General features: G+C 43.4%; 6 protein-coding genes across 6 annotated transcripts; 5 read left to right on the forward strand and 1 right to left on the reverse strand.

Annotated features, from left to right (window-relative positions):
* Positions 1–7,439: 7,439 nt before the first annotated feature.
* On the forward strand, positions 7,440–8,653 carry CCM_03342 (uncharacterized protein; the record flags this gene model as incomplete). Its single annotated transcript, XM_006668493.1, has 2 exons — positions 7,440–7,719; positions 7,800–8,653. 2 exons carry the CDS (start codon positions 7,440–7,442, stop codon positions 8,651–8,653), a joined length of 1,134 nt encoding a protein of 377 aa, XP_006668556.1.
* Positions 8,654–9,554: 901 nt separating this feature from the next.
* Positions 9,555–11,921, forward strand: CCM_03343 (annexin ANXC4; the record flags this gene model as incomplete). Its single annotated transcript, XM_006668494.1, has 2 exons — positions 9,555–11,546; positions 11,598–11,921. 2 exons carry the CDS (start codon positions 9,555–9,557, stop codon positions 11,919–11,921), a joined length of 2,316 nt encoding a protein of 771 aa, XP_006668557.1.
* A 132-nt stretch (positions 11,922–12,053) lies between these two features.
* Positions 12,054–15,323, reverse strand: CCM_03344 (serologically defined colon cancer antigen 1; the record flags this gene model as incomplete). Its single annotated transcript, XM_006668495.1, has 3 exons — positions 12,054–14,852; positions 14,911–15,225; positions 15,291–15,323. 3 exons carry the CDS (start codon positions 15,321–15,323, stop codon positions 12,054–12,056), a joined length of 3,147 nt encoding a protein of 1,048 aa, XP_006668558.1.
* A 1,525-nt stretch (positions 15,324–16,848) lies between these two features.
* CCM_03345 (woronin body major protein) lies at positions 16,849–18,797 on the forward strand (the record flags this gene model as incomplete). Its single annotated transcript, XM_006668496.1, has 6 exons — positions 16,849–16,915; positions 16,951–17,003; positions 17,038–17,296; positions 17,339–17,600; positions 17,832–18,148; positions 18,208–18,797. 6 exons carry the CDS (start codon positions 16,849–16,851, stop codon positions 18,795–18,797), a joined length of 1,548 nt encoding a protein of 515 aa, XP_006668559.1.
* A 1,106-nt stretch (positions 18,798–19,903) lies between these two features.
* CCM_03346 (cysteine protease, putative) lies at positions 19,904–20,423 on the forward strand (the record flags this gene model as incomplete). Its single annotated transcript, XM_006668497.1, has 3 exons — positions 19,904–19,912; positions 19,957–20,085; positions 20,160–20,423. 3 exons carry the CDS (start codon positions 19,904–19,906, stop codon positions 20,421–20,423), a joined length of 402 nt encoding a protein of 133 aa, XP_006668560.1.
* A 2,264-nt stretch (positions 20,424–22,687) lies between these two features.
* CCM_03347 (uncharacterized protein) lies at positions 22,688–25,451 on the forward strand (the record flags this gene model as incomplete). Its single annotated transcript, XM_006668498.1, has 2 exons — positions 22,688–24,968; positions 25,021–25,451. 2 exons carry the CDS (start codon positions 22,688–22,690, stop codon positions 25,449–25,451), a joined length of 2,712 nt encoding a protein of 903 aa, XP_006668561.1.
* Between the last annotated feature and the right edge of the window lie 549 nt (positions 25,452–26,000).

The following is a 26,000-nucleotide window of genomic DNA, read 5'->3' on the forward strand; positions in this document are numbered from 1 at the left end:
ATTATAGTTAATTAGTATACTTAGTACTAATATAGTACTAGTATAGCGTACTTAATACTAGTATAGTGCTAGTATAGTATTAGTATAGTATACTTAGTACTAGTATAGTACTATTATAGTATACTTAGTACTAGTATAGTACCTAATATACCTTAGCTAGTAGTCCCTTATATATTCTATAGCCTTTAGGATAAGGCGCCCCTATTAAATATAGTTTATAGTATAACTTTTATTTTCTATAAAATTTATTTATATAGGTTTTTAAGTTAAATTACCTTATAAGTAAAAAATAGAAAATATAGTAGTTATAAAGCCCCCTATATAATAGTAAGACCCCCTATATAGTAGTAAGCTACCCTATACCTAATATAACTATAAGCTACCCTATACCTAGTATAACTATAAGCTACCCTATACCTAGAAGAAAAAGGTAACTTAGGTATACTAATAGGTACTATTACGCCTATTAGTAAGTAGGAGAATTAGGCTACTATTATAGTATATTATAGTGGCTATAGTAGTTACTACTTTTCCTTATAGTTATTATTTTATTCCTTATAGTTATTATTTTATTCTTTATAGTTATTATTTTATTCCTTATAGTTATTTCTAGTTATTTTTCCTAGTTAATATAGATTAAGTAGGAGTAATAATAGGTAGCTCTAAAGCTAGAAGAATAATCTCCTATTACCTAGTATATCTAGCACTTACCTATACTATATAACTAGATAGAAGTTATATAATATAATAACTTTACCTCTTACCCTATATATACCCTATTGGTTATAACAAAATAATATAGAAAATAAACTATAAAAGCTAAAGAGAAGAATAATAAAGGTAGGTATTATAGCCTCTATAGCTATTACTATACCTACTTATACTTTAAAGTATCTAGGGATTAGGATTTAGAAGGGACCTTAACTATATATAGTACCTAGCCTAGGCTAGGATAGGGCTATAAGGAGAGGAGGTTAAGGAGGTTAAGTAGGGGATAGGTAGGTCTATTAGCCTACTAAGTTTTATATATTTATGCCTATTATTATTATCTTTTACTAAGATAAGGAGTATACTACTCCCTACTAGGAATTACTTTAGGATTATACTAAACCTATACTAGAGCTAGGGTTTTTCCTTTAGGTACTCTAGTTTTTTCCCTATCTTATAAGCTATAGAGGTACTAAATAGACTAGCTAGTCTAATTAGTATAATATAATAATAATAATAATAATAGCCTAAGAACCTACTTACTAAGAAATACTAAATACTATTAAACCTATTAGGAATTATTATATAATAGTAGATTAGTATATAGGAGAGGCTAGTTTTTACCTAGGTAGCCCTAGGTCTATACCTAGTATAGTAAGGTACTAGTATAAGTCTATTACTATAGTTTTTCTAGTACTTATAAGTTTATTAAGGTACTAGAAGAACTATAAGGTTTAATTAGGGTAATTTAATAAATAAATAAATAATATTACTTTTTTATTTTTATTAATAACCTTTAATAGCCTAGGCTATATATACTAAGGGGCCTAGTAAGGACCTAGTAAAGCTATAAGTATAAAGGTATACTCCCTTTAGAATAAAAGGATTATTACTCTTTATTATCTTATAAGTCCTTACTATTCTTAATATAATACTTAGCTTTATTTATATAAAGTATTATATCTTTATACTATACTTATTATAGCCTTAATTATTAGCTAATAAACTATACTTATTTAGTCTTATAAAGGTAGGCTATATATAGTCTATTATTATCTTAAATATTACCTTATTATTCTTTAAACCTTATAAGTATAATACTATTCTATAATACCTTTAGTAGTTTTTAGGTTAGGTCTTAATACTTTACCTATTTAATAAGTACCTCTTTTCTATAGCCTTATCCTAATAGGTAGTATATATATAGGATTTCCTTAATAGTATATTCTTAGGTTAGCCTTAGGCCTAGCCTATTTTTAACTAGTACTAACTTAGGGGTTTAATTACTTTATATTTAGAATAAAAAGGGATTATTTATAGCCTATTTAATAAAGTTAATATAGAATATCTTATAAAGGTTTTTAAGTATATTAAAAGTTACTATTAATAGTATTAAGATTATTATTACTATATATTTTACCTAGACCTAGTTAAGTTTTTTATTTAGTTATATTATTATAATATTATATAGAAAGAACTATACTTTATTCCCTTTTTAAAAGTATTCTATAGGGTATTAGGAGTTATCTATAGCCTTCTTAACCTACTATTAGGTATATATAATTATAGCCTAGGCTAACTCTAAGTCCTTTTTAATATACTTAAGGAATACCTTTACTCTCCCTATAGGAAACTTAAGGGGTACTAATAGCCTTATTATAAACTATATAACTAGCTTATAATAGCTATATAGTAGGAAGTTTAGGCTAAAGCTTATAATAAATAAGTCTTAGTTATTAAGTATAAACTAGGCTATTAGTAACTAAGTAGGCTAGTTATATTAGGAGTATATAACTAGTACTTAAAGCGCTACTTATACTTCTTAGTTTACTTACTCTATCTTACTATCTATTTAGAAGTAGAAGGCTATTAATAGGAGCTATTTAGTACTAATTAGGTAGTATAGTATTCTTTAGAACTTACTAACTTAGTCTAAACCTTTATTACTTATAAGCTAGTTAAGGAATTTATAAAAGTATTATTAATATAAAAGGAATTATATTATATAGTCCTTTACTATTATAAAGTTTATTACCTTAAGCTAAATATATTTTAATAGTTAGTTAGTAATTACTATTAAGAAATATAGCTAGCCTTCCTTCTAAGCTAATAAGTCTATTATAAAGTTAATTAAGATTTACTACTAGTATTACTTTTTAATAGAAATTAACTATAGAAGTTCTTAATATAGTTTCTTTAACTTATATACTTTAAAATACTTATAATTCTAAATATAGTATATTATATCCTAAGATATTCTTAACTAATAATAATCCTATATAAGTAATAAGAATATAGTATTCTTCCCTAGGTATACTACTATAAATAAGGAGTATACCCTCTTTATTAAGGTAGTTATTAGTAGTTCTTAGCTTAGAATTTATAAGTAGCCTTTAAACTAAAGCCTTTAGTAAGTAGAAATAATATAGTTTATAACTTATTTATAGGTCTTAGCCTCCTTTAGAAAGGACTAGACACCCTAGTATATAGCTACTAACTTAGTAAGGTAGCTTAGGTTTATTACTATACTATCTTCTTATAGTACTAAGAGCTCTAGGTCTAAGAATAGTAATAAGTATTATTTACTTATACTTATTACTATAATTACTATAATATTAATTAGCCTTATAATCTCCCTTAAAGGCTTCTCTAGGTTATCTTTATATACCTTTTATTAACTAAAGGTATCTAGTTATTATACTAGTAGTCTAGATTAATAGTATAGCTAGAATTAAAACTAGGAAAGGAACTCTACCTATTTAGTTTATTATTCTAATAGTAAGTATAGCTTTATAAAGTACTTAAGGTTTTTATAATTAGTTAGGATTATAAAAGGGTTTTCTTACCTTTAAAACTTAGGCTTTTATACTTTAAGGTATATAATAACTACTAAGAACTCCTTATTATAAATTATATAGTTCTATTCTATAGTTAATAGCTTAATAAAGTAATAGGCTATTAGTTAAAAGACTTTATTTTTATTAACCTATAATAGGTAGTTATTTAGTCTTATACTAAAGGTATTTAGTTTTATTAATATCTTCTTTATTAGGTCCTAAAGGCTTAGGTATAAGCTTAATAAGAATAATAATTTTAGTATTTTAAATATAATTACCTTTTCTTTATTCTATATAAATAGTATACCCTTCTTTATTAGCTAGGTAAGTAGCTTCTATATAGTTAAGAAGTTTAGAATAAAGTTATAATAAAAGTTTATAAATCTATTAAAGCTCTAGACCCCTTTTACTAAGGTAGGTACCTCTTAATTATAGATTATATATATCTTCTTTAAGTCTAGCTTTAGTAAGATCCTTATTTATATAATAAATCCTAGGTATTTTATTATTTTTATAAAGAAGTTATACTTAGCTAGGTCTATATAAAGACTAGTATCCTTAAAGTAGCCTAAAATTACCTATACTTTCTCTTTATAGTTTTATAAGAACCTTAAGGTATAGATTAAGATATTATTAAGGTAGGTTATTATATATTTATTAAGGGAGTTACTTAGTATATAGTTAATATACTATTAGAATATTATTAGTACTTTAAAGAGATTAAAGAGGTATATAAGCTACTTAAAGAGACTAAACTAAGTCTAGAAAGTTATAAACTTTTTAAACCCTATCTTTATCTATAGCCTATAGAATACTAAATAGATATTAAGCTTTATATATTACTTTACTATTAAAAGGGCTTATAGTATCTTTTTAATAAGTAAGAGTAGGTATTTATTATCTTTTAAGATTATATTAAGCCCCTTATAGTCTATATAGAAGTATTACCCTCTATTTAACTTCTTTATTAAAAGTACTAGTACTATAGCTAAGAATAAGCTTACTCTTATCTAGCCTTTATCTAGTAAAGATATTAGCTACTTCTATAATTCTAATAACTAGTCTTAAGGTATATAGTAAAGATAGCTATATAGTAGCTATTCTAGTATACTATTTAGCTTAGTTTTAATTTTAATCTTATAGTTAAACCCTTCTTAGTAAGGTAGTAATACTACTATATTCTCTTTCTAGAAAAGGTTTTTAAACTCCTTATATTACTAAAGAACTATCTATTCTTTAACTAGCTTTTAATAGAGAATAGTATTAATCTTATAAATACTTATTAATATAATCTATATTACCTTATAATATTCCTTAAAGTCTATTTTAAGCTAATAGTAAAACTAGCTTCTACTAAGTAATATTAAGCCTTCTTTATTTTTCCTATAGTTCTTTATATATATTTTCTAATATAGTTTTATCTTAAAGTAAATAAAGCCTCTTTCTATATTTATTACTAGCCTATAATAGATAAGTTAAGATAATCTAAATATTATTAGCCTTAATAATATAGGTATTATATAGAGTAGGACTAGGAATATTTAGCTATTAATATTTACCTTAACCTTTACTATATTAAATACTATAAACTTTAATACCTCTTTCTTTATAACTAGCTTAATCCTTTACTTAGTTAGTAATAAGATTCTTTTAAGGTATAGCCTATTTACTACCCCTTTCTATATTACTTTATAGTATTTATAGCCTAAGTTAATAAGGGTGCTTATTAGTATATATACCTTTAGGATAGTAAGGATAAGGAATAGTTTAGTATTTATTTATTTAGCTATCTTTTTCTAAACTACCTTATCCTACTTATTTATTCTTTTTTAACCTTTTACTATAGCTAATATACTTAAAAAGAGACTTATCCTTAGGTATTCTCTTTTCTTAAGCTATTAAACTAGTCCCCTATAGAAATACTATTTATATAGACTAATATTAAAGATCTAGCTAGCTTAAGCCTATAGGCTATAATTATATAGCCTATCCTTTTATAGTAAAGATATTACCCTACCTTTTAATATATATTAAATACTACCTTAAATACCTATATAGTATACTTTCTAGACTATATACTATTTAAGGTTATACTATTAGTAGTTAGTTTAATTTTAAAGGTATAAATACTTATTATTTAAATATCCCCTTTATAGTTTATATATTACCTTTATAGTCTTTATTATAATCTAGCTTAGTATTATTCTTTAATTTTATATAATTTAAAGTTAATTACTACCTTTTAAAATACCTAGATTATATTATTATAGTTTATTTAAAAGATACTATAGTTAATTATAAATATCTTTATTATAACTAATAATATAAAGTAAAGTTTACTTAGCTTAACCTTATTTAATTATATAAGGCTACTAGCTAAGGCTAACTCTTATTTAAAGTATATATAGTAGTAGTTAAAAGACTTTTTATTACCTTATAAAATTATATTAAGGTTTATTATTACTATAGACTATTAATAAAGGTTATTAAATACTATCTTAAAATATCTTAGGAATTTATATAGGTTTATTATACCTTAAAGGTTACCTACTTTAAAGTATATAGTAACTTTTAGTTATAATATAGTACTAAGGTTTATTTAAATATATATAAACTAAGACTTTAAGGGGCTAATAAAGTCTATATTAGTTTCTAGTTTATATATTATAGTTTACTTTTATTTTATAAATACTTTAAGATTACTATTAAACTTCTTCCCTATAAGTAAAGGTTTTTATTAGACTATAAGTAAGTTAATTAAAGAAGGGGTACTTTTTAATACTACTATCTAGTTTTAAAGGTTTTAGCTAGCTATAGCCTAGGTATTAAAAAGGTTTTATAGTTATTATAACTCCTTCTTTAAAAATATATTCTACTTTATTATAGCTATAATCTAGGCTAAAAGTGCCTAGTAAGTCTTAACTATTAGTAACTATTATTTAGGTTATAGTTTTACTATTATTACTTTTATCCTATTAGCTTTTCTCTTAACTAGGTAAGAAAGGTATTAATATAGAAAAGAGTTAATTATTAAAGATTAGCTTTAAGGTATTTATAGATAGGTATTATAATAGTATTAACTCTCTTATAGAGTAAGAAAAGAGGAAAAGCTAGTCTATCTATTTATTATAGTATATAAAGGGGGTATACTAGGAGTATACCTATAGTGGCCTTAGGCTAAGTCTAGCTAGAGTAGGCTTAAGCCTAACTCCTTTATAATTAAGATATATAAAGTATATAATATTAAGAACTAGCCTTAGGGTATTTATAAATAGGCATTATAATAGTATTAACTCTCTTATAGAGTAAGAAAGGGGGGAAAAGGCAGTCTACCTATCTCTTATAGTATAGAGGGCGCGCTAGGGGCGAGCCCGTAATAGCCTCAGGCCTGATATAGCCTGGAGTGGGCCCGAGCCCGACTCCCTCACAATTAAATAGGTTACTTTTTTAATAGATAATTTTCCCTTGTTATAATAATATTAATATCTTTAATATAGCTTATAAAAATATAAATATTTTTTAATATATAAATATTTTTTTAATATATAATAGTAGCCAAATAACGTTATAATAGGGGAAATTATATGTTAAGCAGAAAACGTGTCTAGCGCCCTGTTAGAAAATAGGCCGCACGCGCGTAGGTACCCCTACCTAGGGTAGGTAGTACCATGTTATTATTATAGTACCATGTTATTATTATTAAAATACGCTAATTGGGCCTTCTGGCCCTTCTAGTACCTCGATGAACTTGTTAAAAAACAGGCCTCACTCGCGTGCGTAGGTACCTACCTAGCGGGCGACCTATCAAATCAAGCCTGCGAAGATAGCTTTCAGACCACAGGTTTCTTAAAAATACCGCTCTCTGCGCCAAACTTGTCAACAGCCTCCTCAAAAATGGCCTCAGAACCCAAGAAGCAATATTGCATCGGTTCCGAGGGGTTTGAACCTTCTGCTGTTGCCGCCAATGATACCTTGCAGGCTCAGGTCGATGAGCTTCTGAAAAATGATGACCTTCTTGGTGCCTGTCGCACGTTATTTAAGCTCCCAGACAATGATGACTACGTATATCATGCCAGTGCAAGTGTAAGTCTTGCTCGCGTGCAACATATCGTACAGCTCGGGGGCGTCAATGGGCTGCACAACTGGTATAAAACAACCGACGAAACTCCCGCAAGTTCCTCCCACCACACTACGCGTGCAAGGGCCAATTGCTAACGATGCACGGGACAAAGATAAATGCGCCATCAAGAACAGACATAGACGCCTATGTATCAGTTTTTAATCCTAAGACTGCAACTCTTTCCGCCCTGAAAAACTTCAAGACGAACGCCAAGAAGGACTCTATCCGGGCAGAGTGCGCCACCTACCTCACCGAGAGGAGATACATACACCCGGCTCTCGAAACGAAACTAACGATACCCAAAGTGAAGTCTTCACCAATCTTCAACCCATACTTTCAATTCTGGGAATGGTCTTGTCGCTCATTAGAGTGGTGCGGTCCATGTGCATATTCCGAGAGAGTAACCACAAGCCACCATGTACTACCCATTTTCATGCATCATTTCGGATGTGTGACACCCTCGCATGAGAGCCTTCAGATGCTCAGGATATTGGCAGATGGCCGTGATATCGCAGACATGGGTTCCGGGAGTGGTTACTGGAGCTACATGTTGAGAGCGTACGGCCTGAAATCACACCCAATAGACAACATGCAAAGTGCATGGAGAGTGTCCTGGGTCGACGACACGGTGATAGGAGACGGTGTCAAGTGGCTCAAGAGACACGAAAATGGCAAGAAAATGGTTCTCCTAATTGTCTACCCTGTCGTTGGAGGCGGCATCGGCGGCGGCATACAGGGCGCGTTTACCGAGAACCTGGTTAATGCATATGGTGGTGACACCATAGCTGTGGTTGGCACGCAGAACAGAAATGGATACACCGGTTTCAAGGACCTGACTATGGCCGAATACATGGAGAGAGAACAGCCGCTCTGGACAAGGACTGTCCAGATATCACTCCCGAGCTTCGGCGGCAAAGACGAAGCGTTATTTGTTTTCCAGAGAGGCGAGCGTGCTGCAAGTTTGGGGCAGAACCCGACCGATATTTAGATAAGAGAACTTGTGTTGTCTACCTACGGAGTACATCTGGTCAATTGACAACAAGCTAACCCAGATCAGGATAGGCCCCTAGAAAAATTTGCAGGGGAGTAGTCAATTTGCAATAAGTATTTATTATATATTTATCGTATTAGCCGTGTTTGTTCATCGTGCTTATCGTGCTTATATATTATATACTTGTCGAATTTATCCCGATCGTCTACATAGGTTATTAGTTATTAGTCTAACTGTTTCCCCACCGTTACATTATTAGTCTAACTGTTCCCCCACCGCCGTTGTTAGGGATCAGGGTAACAAATATACCACCGGTTAGTAATTCTATTCTATTTTTTGTTCCCGTTTTCCAGTCCTTATCATCTTCTTTATGCTACAATTATATTCATGTATCCTCTTTTCCTTGAATCCCTTTAGTATCGTGCCTTTATGGTGTGTTGTCACCCACGTAGTTGACTGACTGACAACGCTGGGCGTTTCAGGCGTGTCAGAAGGAAAATAACTAACAGCGCGGACAAGACATGACAAACTGCAGGATCAGCACTGGAGGGAGAGCGGCAAGGACCATGCGTATGTCAGGATTCAGTACGGCGTACATCGTTAAATCTGCACAAATTTATTCGTACTCCACTGCAAGTCTCATGATGCGCCCGACCAACCTACCTAGGTTAGTAGAGGTTGTGCGCATTCCCAGCCATCCACTTTCCAGCACACGCTCATACAGTCAGGCTTGGGATCGTTTTCCTACATTGCTAAGCACAAGAACCTGCGCCTTCCAGCAATTGTGCCAAATCCAGGACAGTTGAACTGCCTGCGAAAAGACACAGACTCCCCAACAAACATACTTTTGGGATTCTTGATCCCCCGACCCCGCACCGGCCGTCGCCCCGTGGCAACAATGTCTCTGGCTGTGCAAGGCGAACGACGCCGCGACAGGTCTAGATCCACGTCGCGTGACCGACGACCTAAGGATGAAACCGAGCGAGCGACCAAGTCATATTCAGACACGCGAGAACCAAGTTATGGGTATCCCGACGACGGCTATGTCGACCGGTATGACGATATATACTCACGGCTTGAAAATGACCGCCGTCTCGCGTATCCCTCTGAAAGCAGCTTTGACCTGGCTCTGCCCGGGACCCAGCGGCCATACCAGCACCACGAGAAGCGCTCTTATTATAGAGACCAGTACTCTCAGCCAGAGCCCCCATCATCGAATCACCTTCCGGGGTCTTTCCCCAACGACGAGGCTCAACCCCGCCGAGGCGACAACGATGATCGCCACAAAAGTCGCGGAGAGGCTCGTGACTCGAGACACCACAACTATGACCATGAATACAACGACAAGCAAGACAGTCGCCGCGCTGAACCGAGGCGCGACAAGCAAGATGTAGTTGACGCTAGTGATGATCGATTGAAGTACCTGCCGCAAAAGTACAGTCAGAATTACGACGATCAGAAAGGGGATGACAAAAGAAAAGGCAGACGTGCTCGATCCGAATCCGAAGACGAGGCCTTAACTTATGGCGGCTCACCCCCGCTCAATGCCCAAACGAGCTCGCCCCCAACATATGGGAGCTACATCCCCGGTTCTAAAGCCGGGGACAAGCGCAGCTCAAAGTACATAGAGGACTACTACGATGACAGGGGACGTTCTCATAGCCCTGACAGAGAAGATCGGTCCTCCAGGAAGTCAAAGATTGAAAACTACCGGGAGTATCCAGACGATCCGAGGAGCGCTAGATCGAATGCTCTGACACTGGAACCGTCTCGGCGCACAAGAGACCGATCTCGGGATACTAGACGAGATGCCTCGCCAGGTCCGGCATTATTGAGAGCTGAGCCCGACAAGCATGAACGGGACAAGTCTCGTGATAGATCCCGCGACAGGCGGTCATCAAAGCGCGAATCTTCACCTTTGCCACCCATTGCCCGAATGTCTTCGCTCACAGTTGACACAAAGCGCCCTACCAATATATCACTGGCCGCAGCTCCAGGGTCTCCTCTTCTCGAGTCATACCATGGTACATACCAGGACTGTTCCCCGATGCCATCGCCGCTGCTTCTTGCATCGCAAGCAACCGCCAATGAACCCCCAAATATTGTAGATGCGTTCTCCCCACTCAACTCTGATGCTGAAGGAGACGGCAAAAAGCGCAACCGGAGAGCTCGTTTCCATGACCCAGAAGATATTGCATCACGCCTAGCGCGCGCTTTGAAAGGCGACCGGCCGCCTGATACGGAGCCTCTCATCGAGATCCTCCCAAGCTTGTCGCACGAACAAGTCATGGAATTGCGGGCAGAATACAAGCGTATTGTCAAGACAGGCTCCGATCGCAAAGGAGTTAACATTGCGAAGCATATTCGAGCACGTCTCAAAGACGAAGATCCTCTGCTGATGAAAGCGTGCTACTCTGTTGCCCTTGGAATATGGGAGGGTGAAGCCTACTGGGCCAATTTCTGGTATCAGGGAGACAAAACTCGTCGCGAGCTGCTTATTGAAACCCTCATGGGACGCACGAACGACGAGATCCGCCATATCAAGGATGCATTTACGGATAAGAAATACGACAACAGCCTTGCGAAATGCATGAAGACCGAGCTGAAGGAGGATAAATTCAAAAAGGCGGTTCTGACGGTTTTGGAAGAGCGACGAATGGAAGATCGCGATCAATCCGGTCGGGCATTCCCCCTGGATTACGATTTAATCGACCGCGATGTTGATGAATTGAGAAGAGCAGTCAAGACCGAGAAGGGTGGTGAAACGTTAATGATCGCCATCGTTCTGCAGCGCAGCGATGCTCATCTGAGAGCGGTTCTGAAGGAGTACGAGCGTCACTACAGGGGTAATTTTGCCCGCGAAGCGCTCAAGAAGAGCGGAAATCTTGTGGTAAGTCCCCCAGCTCTATCCCTTCAGAAATAGCAGAGCTAACTTTCCAAGGGTGAACTTCTCGCCCACATTCTGAATGGAGTCATCAACCGTCCCGTGCGAGATGCCTTGCTACTACACCACGCATTAACAGCCTCGCGCAAGGATAGTCTACGACGCGAGCTGCTGGTCTCTCGACTTGTTAGATATCACTGGGACCCTATGCACATGCAAGCTATCAAAAGGGCCTACAGCGAGAGGTATGGCCGCGAACTTCAGGATGCCGTCCGCGATGCAACCAGCGGCGAATGGGGCATCTTTTGCTTGGAGCTATGTATTGCGCGAATGCCCAATCATATTCGCCACATCGAAAGAGTTGGAGGTAGCGGTCGGTAGAGGTATCCTGCTGCCTGAAGCACAAAGATCTCTGATTTTTATTGTTGCAACTTGTCACCATATATATCTACAGATAAGCCTAAGTAGATCAAGATTTGGTTCTTAGTTAGTCTATAAATAAAAGTTCGCTCATTATTTGCCCCTTTTACCGCCCTTTGCTTCATTCCTGCCTCCCCTAAAGCCATGGCCTCCTTTGCCAGAGCCAGAAGTAGCGCCAACGACAACCAGACGAACTCGGCCGGCAGGAACTGTGTTTACAATCTCTTCTACCTTCAGGAACTTGATGAGTTCCACCTCTCTGGGCCACATCTTTTCTGTATCAGTGCTCTTTTCATCCAGAGTGCCTTTTCTGCCCGCGTCTGCTTTCCAACGTTCCAGCAGTTCCTTGACTGCCTTACCCTTCTTTGTGGCACCGGGCTGGAGCTTAAATTTGTATTTTGACCGGCTGAGCGCAGCCCAGGGAGCACAGATGACGACGGCCTCCAGGATCTCGTCGCCAGGACGTGGGGTGCCAACCAATAGGTTGATTGGTGTCTGATATTTCTCTTCGTCGTCCGCTTCGCGATCCGCACCGTCGAGAATCGCCCGTCTCTTCTCCTCATGCTTGAGTACCTCTCTTTGTTTCTTTTCGTGCTGTGTGCGACGTCTCGCTCTTGCCTGCTCAAGTTCTTGCTCCCGCTGCACTTTTTCCTGCACTTCGGATTCAGCTTTCTGTTTGCCTGCAGCAGCACCAATCAGCACCTCGGCAGCAGCACGATCATCGTCATCCTGATCTTTGTACTTCGCAGCGATTCTCTTCGCTTTTCCCTTGTGGCCTCTCTTTGGTTTCTTAAAATCAGATAGTGCACCACTCCTCGCTACAGGCCCGTTCGTGTTGGTGGAAATCTCAATGGTACCAGCCACTACTTGCGCAGTATCAGGCTCAGGAGTCTCTCCGTCGCTCTCCTCCTTGATATCCAGAGTAGCTAAAGTGCATGTTATTTGGCCTCCGTCTCCATATTGTGCTGTATCCAAGTCAAGACTTCCACCGTAGAGGGGGTTGGCTCTGGTAGGTTGTTTGTCCCCGTCTTTATAATCACCTTCATCTTCTTCGTCACTGGACTCCTGATTCATGTCCATGATAGAAGTGTCTTGTTTGGAGTTTGTTTCGGTTTCCCTCCCAGGAGCACCAGCGGTTTCGTCCCCGTCCTGTATACGGTGCTTGTTATGATGGATCTCACTTTCCTCGCTGATTTTGAACATGATACTGAGGCCGAGTATCAGTTGGCCAGGGGGCAAAAAGTTCTTCTCTCCGCTAATATTGAAGTTGCCCGGCTGTAGTATGTCTCCTGTAGGAGTTGACTTAGACACTTGGCTGGAATTGACCCACCACGCGCCAATACCAGCTTTTGAATCCCATGCCTCGGAGGAGCAGATACTCAGTTGCCCGGCCTGAGCCAGCGTGGCCGGTGCGATATGTGCATCTTCTGTATTCGAATTGTTCTTCACAATGACTATCGCAGCATTGTTTGCGTCGGCGTGGCAGAAGATGTCGCCGCTTCCCAAATGCCGCCGATATAAGATCTCTGCCTGTGACTTGTCCTTGGCACCAACGACAAGATAACCATCCGAAGAAATAAACCAGTAAAATTTCTCAAACCACATGAGATTTCGAATCGGTTGTAATAGCGCCTTTTCCTGTTTTAGGGCCCTCTTCAAGTCGTGTTTGATCTTCTGCTCAGTGCTCTTGATGGCTCTATCGGCCTGTAGTTGAGTTTTCTCTTCTTTGACAACTGCTGTTTTTCGTTGGTCGTAGTATTCCCGTGCATTGCTCCAGGGACTGAGTGTAAGGGTCAGTTCAACAATAATGGTTTTGTCCGAGTAGTTCTGGACGCTCTTGGCGGCATTCAAATCTGTTTCAGAATCGGCGTCGCTGTCGTCTGTTTCGAAAGGGTCTTCCACTTCGCTTCCAGCATCGTCTTCTTCGCTTAAGCGGATAGAAATGACATTGTCAGCCAGGCTCAAGGGCAGGCAAATCAAATTCGCAACTGCGTTGTTTTTCTTTTGCTCTCGTGCAACAAGCTTCCCGATATCTACCCAATCCATTCCTTGAGCTAGTAGGCCATTGATCGAATCCATGGCTTCCTGGACCCGCTCAATGTTCGCTTCGATGGCTGCTGCTTTTCGAAAGTTGTCGGACTGAGAGGTTTGCAGTCCCTTGAGTCTATTTTCTTGGTCTTGTTTCGCCGCATCTAGCTTCCTTTGAGCGGCTGCTTCTCTTTCGACCACGCGACTCTGAAGTTTTTGCCCTTCCAAAGAGGAGAAAAAGTCATCGACAGTTCGGTTGAAACCTTCGAACCTCAAAATCTCGATTTTGCTGTTATTTTGAAATTTTTGGGGCACGAAAGGATGAAAGTCGTCATACAGCAGGCCGGCTTTCGCCTCACTAGATGTGTCCTCGGTCGGCAAATTTTGTTCTTGGGCCGGCTTCTTTGCGAAGATAAATCCGGTACACGATGGCGACGACGTAATAGCTCCAACAAGCTCCCTCGCCTTGCGCAAGTTTTCTACTAGGCTGCTAAGGAGGCTAGCATCTTCCAATATTGTCTCTGGCTTGAGCGAAGTGTCGAAGTCGTTTGCCTGCAGTACGTGATCGACTATAATTGGAGGTAGCTCTGTGATTGACACCGCTAAACACTTTCGTAGTGCATTTCCTTGTTTTGGGGCGGGTTTCGAATGGTGACCTTTTGTAGCTGACACCGTTTCAACCGCTGCGGTTAGTGCGGTTCGCACTCTTTCCTGTGACAGCTCTGGTATTCCGAGAAAATTTTGTCTGCTCTCAAGAGAATACTGCAACCCGACCTTTTGTGGTTCTTGTCCATCTCCTTCCAGCACATTTCTAAATATTGCGAGTATCTTGAGGTTGGCATCGGTGAGTATTACGTTTCCGCTCTATGCAAATAAGTTAACATGGGCGTAGCCATCGCCATAAGTCTGTGGCCTTGCTTACAGCGAAAAACTCGAGGAACAGCCTGTATTGCCCATCACTGAATTGAAATTCGAGAATACGATCAGTCCCTATCTGAGACACAGATGTAAGGCGCCGTGTCTTAAGCACCTTGCGCAGCCGAGCAACAAAGACAGATGGAATCCCTGCAGTGGCGCGAGCGTATTCCGTCGTGTGGCAACGAAACCCGATGTCTATAAGCAGTTGCTTCTTGGTATTCGGTTTCGCAAATTTGAAGAGTAGGATCTTTGTTGAGAGGTCGTAAATATTGGCGACTCGAAGCGAAGTTAGGCTTTGGTTTAACTCGTGAGCAATTACCTGTAGAACCCGTGTGAGCAAGGTGGGATAGCGTGTTGCGCAGTTTGACATTCAAGAGAACTTACCTTGACGTCAAGAGAGGAGAATCTTTGCTTCATCTTGAATACTCTGAGCGGTTAAGCTAAATGTCAAGCAGCTTGCTCCTAAGTATACGGTATCTTGTGTCGTCTCTCCCCGGGAATTGGACGTGGGGCAATTCCGGTATGGCGGGGCAAATGGCTGTGGTCATAATTCGGTGGTGTCACGTGTATTATGGTCGGGGAGAATCAGACATCACGTCTTAGAGGATAACTAGACGATTCTGGCTAGGAAAAAGACTTGTACGCAAATCTCGTACGTTCCCCAACGCCGGATATGGCCTTGTTGTCATAGCTCTGAGCCGAGTATCGTCGGTTGACAGCGACCGATATCGTACGGCAAGGCTTATGATAAGTCACGAGTGGCATTCTACTAGCAGACTATGTACACATCCGTACCCTCCATGTCTGTACGGACATGTATATGCGCTCTGATACAGTCATTCCTTATTAGGTAACTATTGTCCAAAGCCGCCATAACTCAATGGCTGCATATGTACGTAGGGTAACAGGACATGAAAAATTGCCCGTCAATAAATAATTTGGAAGTGGACGTGAGCCGAGGCATGCAAAATATGTAGTAACTCGCTAAAACTCTAGCGCCGCCGGCGAACATGATAGTATATAGGTACTTAGTAGCGAACAACAAGGCCTGAGCTTGTGACAGCCTGAAAGAACCAGCAGAGATGGGCTGCCCAAGATTGGCGTTGTTGTTGTTGTTGTTGTTGTTGTGGCAACACGGCTGGCTCAGTTGCGCGATCAGACGCGTCCTCGAAGATTACCTAGGTAGTTACCAGTAGCTAGGTACCCAGGCAGGTACCTAGGTACCTATGTACCTAGCTACATAAGTACCTAGTTAGATACATCGTAATTGGGGTCAACAACGCACCACTAGCAATCAAAGTGACTAGTTAGAGGAAGCTCTACGACCATAGTTACTTATCGCTGGTGGAAGACCCCTTTCAATTTAGACCCTGAGATGCAAAAGTCCTAGCCAGATCTAACCGTTGGGCACTGGAATTTCAGGCTTCAGATGACGAACACTTGGCTGCCCAAATCGCACCTCTACCTCTGTACTAAGATAGGTACCTAGGTACCTAGGTACCTGTGCCTGGTGTGGAGCGCGTGTGCCAATCCACATTGGCTGGTTATGAGATGAGTTTCCGAAACATCGACGCTCTCTTTATTGGGGGTAAAAGGAAAACCCCCTTTACAAAACGTTTCTTGGCACAGGGTACCAGCCAGGCTTGGGCGGCCCAATTGTGGGCAGCCGCCAGCTCATCAAGCATTGGAGTTAAAAGCCCAACAGTGAATAGGCATAACCACACTAACCTGGGCATTGACGGGCATAACGGGCATACGGGCAAAACTAATTCGTACTAACTACGCCGACGAAATGGCGAAGCTGTCCGCTTTTTCTTAGCCTGATATCTGTAGCACCTCATAGTTATCTTGTCGGTTGAGCCCCTTTTTTGCTTCTGCGGCCTCGCCTAACTAGGTAGGCTATGTATGTACCAGTCATATTCGTATGGTGCCACCGTCTCCCATGCAGATATGTAGTACGTATCAGCAAGGGAAGTGCCAGGTTGCTCGAGCCGGGGCTTTCGGCGGCCGTGCATCTCGTCTTCTCTGAACCAGTAGACTCAAGCTGAGGCGCTCCCAGTGGAGTGTTGTCATCAGGCTATTCCTGTTTGGCTGAAAGTAAACAAACCCCCAGCCGGCGTAAACACGCCAGGCATCTCAAGGATACAGCCCCAAGCAACGACAGGTTGTAGTCAGTAGCCCAAATCCCCGTCTCCCCGGCCCTCAAAAGCCATCGCTCTGCTGCATCCGTCAGGCCGCCATCCTTCCTTTCCAATCACTACTTCCCAGACACAGCATCTCTCGAAAGAAAAGCCTTTACCGAGGACCCTTTTCCTCTCTTTTCTTCCCCCTTCTTCGACTTTTGTTCCCAAGACAAAAGCCAGAGGACTTCTTGTCATCCTTTCGTGCTCGTTACGGAAGGCTGTTGAGAAGATTCTCTCGCTAGGCAAAAGTCGCCAATCTGGACTTTGAAGCCCGTGTCCCCGTGCCCTTCAGCATCTTTCCCTCGACATACAGGGACAGCGAGTCGCAGACGACCACCCAGACTCACGAGGAGATTGCTATCAATCTCCCCGCCAACCTAGCAGCCGGACGGGAAGGCCAGTACTCTTCTCACAAGGTCAACGAGGAAGAAGTCCGTTTTACCCGTGAAGAAGATCTTCGCCGCCGTCCCGGTTACCAGTCGGAGCAGCAGTACGTCAAGGAAGATCGCAGGTAAGCTCCAATCGAATTTTTTTTTTTGGTTCCGCTCTCGCTCCCCAGTCCGACAGCATCCGCTGGCCATTTTCCACAATTTATGCCTTCCGTTCCATGCAAGCCTTGCCTGAGCGCCCAGCCCAGAGGTGCGGTGAAGCTTTGCCACCCTGGTCCAGGGGCTTCAGTGCCCCAGAGATTGCCACCTGAGCACCAATCCTCCCCAACCATGGTACTAACAAGAATTCCTAGACCTGCACACAGCGAGTACGCAGATACTCATATTGAGGTTGATACTCATCGCCAGTCGTACGGCAGCCCCATTGACAACATCGAACGTGAATATCGCGAGCGTTACCGCCCTCGATACACCACCACCGTAGACGCCGCTCCTCAGACCCAGACTTTCCAGTCTGAAAACATCCGTGTCGACGAGTACACTGTCAACGCCGGCGCCCGCCCCTCGTCTGTTCACAGAGAGGACATCAAGATCACCGAAGAGACCTTTGAGCCCTTCCGTTACGGTCGTGCTGATCAGAAGTCCAAGATGGGTTACTACGACGAAGACGGTATGTCGCGCCCTCCACAACCCTCGTCCTGTGTGACCACCTACTCATTGTTCTGCCAGGTCACTACCACTCCTTCCGCCACGGCATGCACAAGCTTGCTGACCGCGTTGTCCACCCCCGTGGGCATCATGAGGATCACATCGACGTAGAGGTCCGTGAGGGCCCTGCTCCCCGCGGTCGCTCCTCGGAGGCTAGCCAGTATCTGCCCAACACGGTCACTATTCCTTGCCACCACATTCGCATTGGTGACTTCCTGATGCTGCAGGGACGCCCCTGCCAGGTCATCCGTGTCTCTACCTCGTCTGCCACCGGCCAGTACCGCTACCTCGGCGTTGATCTCTTCACCCGCCAATTGCATGAGGAGTCTTCCTTCGTCTCCAACCCCGCCCCCAGCGTGGTTGTACAGACCATGCTCGGTCCCGTCTTCAAGCAGTACCGTGTGCTTGACCTCCAGGGCGGCAACATTGTTGCCATGACCGAGACTGGCGATGTCAAGCAGAACCTGGCTGTTATTGACCAGTCCAACCTCTGGTCTCGTCTCAGCACCGCCTTTGAGTCTGGCCGCGGTAGCGTCCGTGCCCTCGTCCTCAACGACAATGGCCGCGAGCTTGCTGTTGACATGAAGGTCATTCACGGATCTCGCCTGTAAGAAGCGTCGCTCAGTCATGTATGAATCAGATCTATATATTTGGACATGTAGCTAGTTTATATTAGGCTGTATTGCCTGCAACAATATGATGAAAGACCTTAGTAGTCTCTGTTTTTATTTTTCGTTCCTAATGCAACGCTCTGACCTTGGCACTTCTCCTAGGATTGGGCTCTTATGCCGACTGAAGTCCGCATGACGCACCCAAACTGTCCACCAGCGCTTATGCAGACGTCAGGCATTGCTCTTTGATCTATATTACGTATCCGAAAATCTTCGCCTCCATTTGACGTCAGTCGCGGCGTTGTCTTTCTCGGACTAGTGACCATGTGTAATTTGTCCACACCTCATCGTCATAACTTGACTTGGCCAACTTGCATTTACCCGCCTGTATTTACACCCTTTACAATTAATTTGTTGGCGACATTCATTTTTTACTTACCTCTGGTAGATCCAGCATGGCGGCTTTCTTAGTTTTAGTTGACCACTGATCTCGTCGATCTGTCTGAGAGTGGCTGGCAGGTTTTCGAAACGCCGGTAACAGACACGCGATGATGTACTCACAATGGAGGGAAGAGAAGTGACATGGAGTCGCCTTCCTTAGATTGCGTGGCGAGCGTTTTTGCCTCTCTAGTCGGATCCCGTGACCTCGGAACAGATGTCGGTGTTACTACTTCTTGAAGCTTGAGCATCCCAAGCAACCTTGCTGACATGCCCTACGCACGTAGCCCCTTGATGGCTGGTCGCTTACATCTAATATTCCGAGCGACTTGCTATGGGCGGCTAGACGTCCAGGCCATCACATCAACTGACCCAACTCGACACACGTATATGGTCGTGTTCAGCAATTACGTATAGATGAAGGCTACTTTGGAATATCAAGCGAGAAATTACAACTCAAGGCTCCGCAGGGCGTCGACCCTACCACTTTCAATAAGTTTATTCAACAACTGCTAAATGACCCAGATCATGTATTAACTAACATTTTTAGCGTGGTCTGTCTTTCAAGCCGATTAGCTGCCGATTCTAGCCATGCTTGCTCTTGTGAGACTTAGGGCAAGATAGAGCACCAGCATTCGTGTGGGTGCCCACCACTTTTGCTGGCGCACATGGTAAATGTGTGATAGCTCTGACCCCACTGAGTTTAGCGAATCCGTGCCAGGTGTTGATATCTTTGCCAGTTGCTCGATCTGATCAGCCGATTTTCAGCCATGCAATCCCACTCGAGGAAGATCCAAATCACGTCAAAGGATCAAGTGGTCGCTGTTGGCTCTTTGCTTTGGCAAAATGTGTCCCGGATTACTCTCATGCAGAATGACAATTTTTAAGTCATTCGAGCTGTCCCTGTCGTGCCTCCTTTTCTAGGACAACTTCGAAAAGGCAGCCTGGTTCCTCGAGCAAATCGTCGATACTGGGTATGAAGAGTTGGGCAGCCAGATTGCTCAGAACTTTTGTTGGGGATGTAGGCGAACGAGCAGCGATACCGGGCCTATCAGTAAATATGGTCTTGTTCCCAAGGCCAATTATCCCTACAACTGGAACGCCATGAACTCGAGTATTCGAAACTCTGGTTTGAAGACAAAGTTACGCCAAAAAGCACTGACACTGCGCAGGCTAATTACTGCGTAGAGAGCTGGCTAGCGAACCCCTCCCGGTAGATGTTGGGGGATTCAAATCTGGCATGCTTCAAGAAGCCCCAAATATCAAAACTATTATCCTATGACCACCCTCGAATAGCGCCGAGTCGCTCAGTTAGGAACATATATAGAAGATTATATTAAAATTTATCAAGTAAGCACATCGGCGAAAGAGTTTGCGCGCGACATTTATGGGTTGGCTGTTCGAGCCAAACCGAAAGGTTGTAGAAATGCTATCTCCCAGTCACGAATCCCCGTCACCAACCTCTAATATCACTCCTAACCTTCAACCAGCTTAGCGACACAGTGAGACGTCGCAAGGTTGAGTACATCAGTGTATGTATATTCTCAAATATGCGGGCGTGAGGATGATTTAGGTTGACATGCCAGCCAATTCAGCGACAAGGACCTAAGCATCATGAACTGAGCGTATCGACTACCAGGTTGGTATCAACACCAACATGTCGGGCAAAAGAAGGCAAAAATATTCAAGACAGGGCAGAGCAAGATGACGCACGCGCCATGGTCTTGACGGCCGTGAATGTCGACAAAAGTACACGGAAAGCTAGGTAGTCTGGTGGTGGTGGAGAGTCCAAGTAGCTGGGCGGCAAGGGTTAGTTTATGATGACGGATGCTTGAATCATTTTACATTTGGTTATCGGGCTTTGCGAGATATCTTGAAGCATGCCTCGTGGCATTGCCACTGTTGGGCTCGTTGGCTTGACGATGACGCAGCAACGCATACGGGTGTAATGTTCAAACAATTCGTTTCAACTAAGAAATATTGTTTCGGGAGTATTCCGATGCCATAAGGCGTGTCGGACATCCCTGTCGTTGGGCATCGTAATGCGGCTACACAGCTAGCGCTGCCCAATCAATGCCGTACAGAACTCATCTAATACGCTATATCAGTATTATATACTTTATTTCATTTCCTCACCGACAAAACCTTATCCAGTCAATGTTAGGCAGCACTAGACACCGTTGACGGCAGTTCGGGATAAACTCAGGAGCCAAGGCAGCCTGGCAAAAGGCAGGCCAAGGCAACCCCGTCGACCGACGGAAGCGCACTAGACTAATGTGCTAACTCAGGTAGCTAAAAACATGCAAGGAGCGGACATGACATGACAAGTTAGCTTCACCGAACCCATGCCTACCTAGGGACTATGATGCAGCTCATGTTCCACGCACTGCAGATTGATCACCAGTTAGGCTCGAAAGAGTGCCACAATACTGTAGAACATGCTGCATAACATGCATGGAGCGTACTCCTTGCTAATCGTCAGCGATAGAGAGAAGGCGGGGAAGGTGTTTGCCAAGCGCCCACGAAGAGTAGGATCATAGCAGTTGAGTTGGATACCTACATACCTTACCTAGGTAACTACCTAGTTAGCACTTATTAGCCCTGCACAGACTCGGAGCGCATGTAGTAGGTATGCGACTTTGGCGGGCATGGGGCATGCTCTTTGCAAGTACATTTGGTCGCTTCTGCAGGGAATTTTTCAGGCCCGTTCCCTTGTCCACTTGCATTCAGTCAAAAAAAAAAGCAGGTGCTTGTAATTAAGCATTGTGTACAGTACGACTACTCCACCAATACCATACCCTACTACCTAGTAGCTACCTACATACCTACCTGGTAGGTGGTATGTAGGTACCTAGGTAGTTAGGTACTGGGAGGTGACGTCGTTGGTGGTGGTCAGCCGCTCGCTGGAGCTAGAAAAACTACCCGTCCCTCATCTTTTTCTGCTCCTCCCGACCCAGAGTTGTGCCATCCAATTCCCAGTGTCGCGCCGCAATTGGAGTCTCTTTTGTCCAACTCAACAACTGTACTATTACGTACAACCCACCTCGCAGGCTCACCGTTACGCATTGTCGCTCCAGAGTCACTAGATCTGCATTTGACCACTGCCAGACCGGGTGTGGACGTTCTGACTCGTCTCAATAGCCAAGTTTTCAAGCCAGCGTCGTTAAATATTGAGCTTGTTGCCTCGCCTACCCAACGAAGCGAACTTGTTCTTATTTCGGTCCTCTACTCTACCATTAAAGTCATATTGACTTTAAGGACTGCGCCAAATAAGCCCAGTTCGACAGCTTAGTCCCGGCGCTCCGGCTACGACAGGTATTCATCGCCCCTCATCGATAGGGCGGGCGCTGCAACAAACGCTCCGAGTTTAGCGTTTTTCGCAACGGCGCTGCACTGCCATCCTTGTGGCCTATTTCCAACCCCCATCGACTCGAAAATCTGTATTTTCAACAATGGCCGATCGACATCGCAGCTACCATCACGCTAGGCCGGCGAGCACGAATCCCTCCCGGTCCTCTCTTCCCGCCGGCATGGTGTACCAGCCCTCATATGCAGACGACTCATACTTGGCAGCCGGTGGCAGCCGTCACCCTGTTACCACGCCTCGTGGCTACTCAAGTACTACGACTCATTCTGGCCAACCCGCCACGACAAGAACATATGCCGTCACGCAAGATCCCCGATCTCACCCTAGAACACGCGACCATAGCCACACCAGGCGGTTGACCATGGACTCGGTATCGAGGCCGCCTGTCATCATAACTACGATACAAAAAGATCGACCCCATAACAACTCGGTCCATAGTGCCGGTGTGCGAATTGGCAGTCCCGTCCACGACGACTATCGTGGCGCCAACTCTCAATACTATGCTGTACCCGCCTCGACGAGTCCTTCTCGCAGCTCTGCGCGGCCATACCATGGTGAAGATCATTCTCGTCGTAGAGACCGCGGAGACAGCCTCTTGAGCCCTCGCGATGCCGAAATTTACCGCCAGTCTCGGCCTTCCGTCACCTACCCAAGCACTTCGCGCCACAGTGCGGCAACCATTGACTATGGCGATGATGGGTACAGGTATACAAATGCCGGCGAATTGGTTCAATATGACCTTGATCACTCTAAGCCATCTCGGACCCAACGACACGATAGTTTTAGTCAAGGCTATTCTCGTCCAGGAGCATCCTACGCCGGCAATCACAGGAGAAGCGATGGTCTAAGATACGAGATCGGCAGGGGCTCTACCGTTCCACACGAACGATCTGATGTGCGTGGTGGTCCTCCGCCATTCACGCGTGGATTTGACAAGGTACATAGAGATAACGCTCCTGACCAGGATCGCCAAGCCCCCCCCGCCGCGCCAAAGCCTCCAAGGCCGATCTCCCAATCTGAAACGTCTGGCGATCTTCGAGACGTTGGAGAGACGAGGCATAGGCGGCCGGTCTCCGTCAGTCAGGAGCCATCTTACTGGCACAGCTCAACTCACACTCGCGACGACGTCCGGGATCGGCGCGGCCACTTTCGTGATCGCAGCGACGATAGAACAGCTGGAAGTCGGCGCCCGCATTCTACTCAGTTCTACGATGACAGTATACCAAATCGTGGTTTCGGTATTCGTACAAGTCCAGAAGGTACTTCAGATGGCCGACGTGATAGCCGACGGGACGGCCGACGGGGACGAGAGGAGTCCCGACGGGGTGATTATCTAGCCTCTGGTGAGGAGCTAATGTCAGAGCCTCGGAAATACACACAAGATCGAATGCTGCCACATTCTGGCGAAAGCAAGCATACAGGGAGCGACCGAAGAGACAGTGACAGAGATGCTTCCAACGGTATTCTTGAAGCCGCGGGTACCGGCCTCGGCATAACTGTAGCAGCGGCTGGTCTTGTTGCTTCTAGGAAGGACAACGAACCTGCCGGGGATCTTTATAAGCAGGAAGATTCTACCTGCGGTCCTGCGGCTGGTAACTCGGACCGTCCTAAGACGTTGGAGCTTTCTGGGAGCTCTTCAACCAAGAGCTCTATTGAGGCCACCAAAGACCGCCATAGCCCTCGGTCAGAAGTCTTCAGGGAAGGCGCTGAGGATTCTATCGGCCTCTCAGATGGTGGGGGGGCTTCCTTGGTCAAGTATGGCACCCCACCGGCATCCGATTCGGATGATGCGGGGAGGGACAGGATGAGAAGGAGGCAATCACCATCTGACTTCTTTGATCCTAGAAACACCGCTGATCTTCGTCGAATACAGGAGCAGCTTGCTGCTCTGAAGATGCATGATAGCCAACAGCAATCTAAAGACGCAGCGGCCGTTGAACCTGGACGCCAAACCCGCACTCCATCTCCGAAGAAGGAAGGTACTGGTATTCCCGTGTCAAATGGGGATGACGACGGCTACGCCGTTGGTTTTCCGGCTCAGGAGAAACATACTCGCCTCGTTTCGCCCCCTCGTGACAAGCGAGACGACAAGCCTCTGAAGAGCATTTTAAAGCAGCCAAGCGCCAAGTTTCCTGAGGAAGCCAACCCAGTGCGGGAAGGTGTTGCTCCTCATAAGGAAGATAAGAAGCTCAAGGAGGTCCCTCCTGGAGCACGTTGGACGAAGGTCAATCGTAAGGTGGTCAATTCTGAGGCTCTCACTATTGGGCAGGAGCGATTCGAGGAACGAGACGATTTCGTAATTGTTTTGCGAGTTCTAAGCAAGGAGGAGATACAGGCATATGCCGCCGCGACTCAGGTTCTGCGAGGTATGCTATTCCAATTGTACGTGTATACTCGAAATTCTAACATTGTTAATAGAACGACGGCGTAATCGGGAGGAGCTGGAGCGCGGGCTGGAGCGCCAGCATCATGATGATGATGACAAGCCCCGGCATCACCGCCGCCCTCGTCGCCATGGTGGGGATTATGGGGATGGTGGAGATGACAATGTTACCGGCAGTGAGACGCGAGATTCTGGCAAATATCTCGATGATGAGGGGAAACAGAAGACGGCTCATGATGAGGGGGGTGGCAGTTCTGCCGATCAACGGCGAGAAGTTGATAAAGATGGTGAGAGGGCGAGGCGATCGAGGCGAGATGATCAAGATGGGGATGCCGTGGGGAAAAGGCGAGATCGAGCCCACGATGATGATAGGGGTGTTGATATTGAGCGCCGGAAGAGGGCGGTCAAGGATGATTACAATAAGCGTGAACCGCAACGCAGTGATGGCGATAGATATTATCCTTAGAGCTACCACGGTGGTTGTCGGGAATATGGTCCGTCCACTGTGAATTATTGGTCATCGAGTCCTCTTATTTCGTGGTCCTTGCAAAGCCGTGTCTTCTGCTGCAATCTTGCTGTTGGGTGATGCTACTTGTGAGCGAGTGCTGGTTGGTGTATGTTGGGAATGCACCACCGGGCAAGTACATCACTAATGGTAAGACGATAAGCTTATGTGCCCAACCAGGTGAACTACGCGCCAATGTTCATACCTGCAGATTCCATGATACACATGGGACTATTAGTCGGCGAGTCAATCGAAGAGAGAGAGCCGATATCTAGTTGTAAATGCCACGATAGGGTAGGGCAGTGACCGTTCAACTGGGCAACGAGTAGCCCAGATCAACCTCGTTATTCAAAGAGCCACTCACTGACTAGGTTGTTGAGTTTTGTAGGTTATTAGGGTCGGGTCGTCTGTCTACGTTGCTATCGCTTGGTAGGAGGCTCTACTTAACAATTCGATTAATAGCAAAATCCACCAATACCACCTGAAACACAGAACAGCGATTTCCTTCCG

Source organism: Cordyceps militaris, assembly GCF_000225605.1.
Source record: "Cordyceps militaris CM01 unplaced genomic scaffold CCM_S00002, whole genome shotgun sequence".
NCBI lineage: Eukaryota > Fungi > Ascomycota > Sordariomycetes > Hypocreales > Cordycipitaceae > Cordyceps > Cordyceps militaris.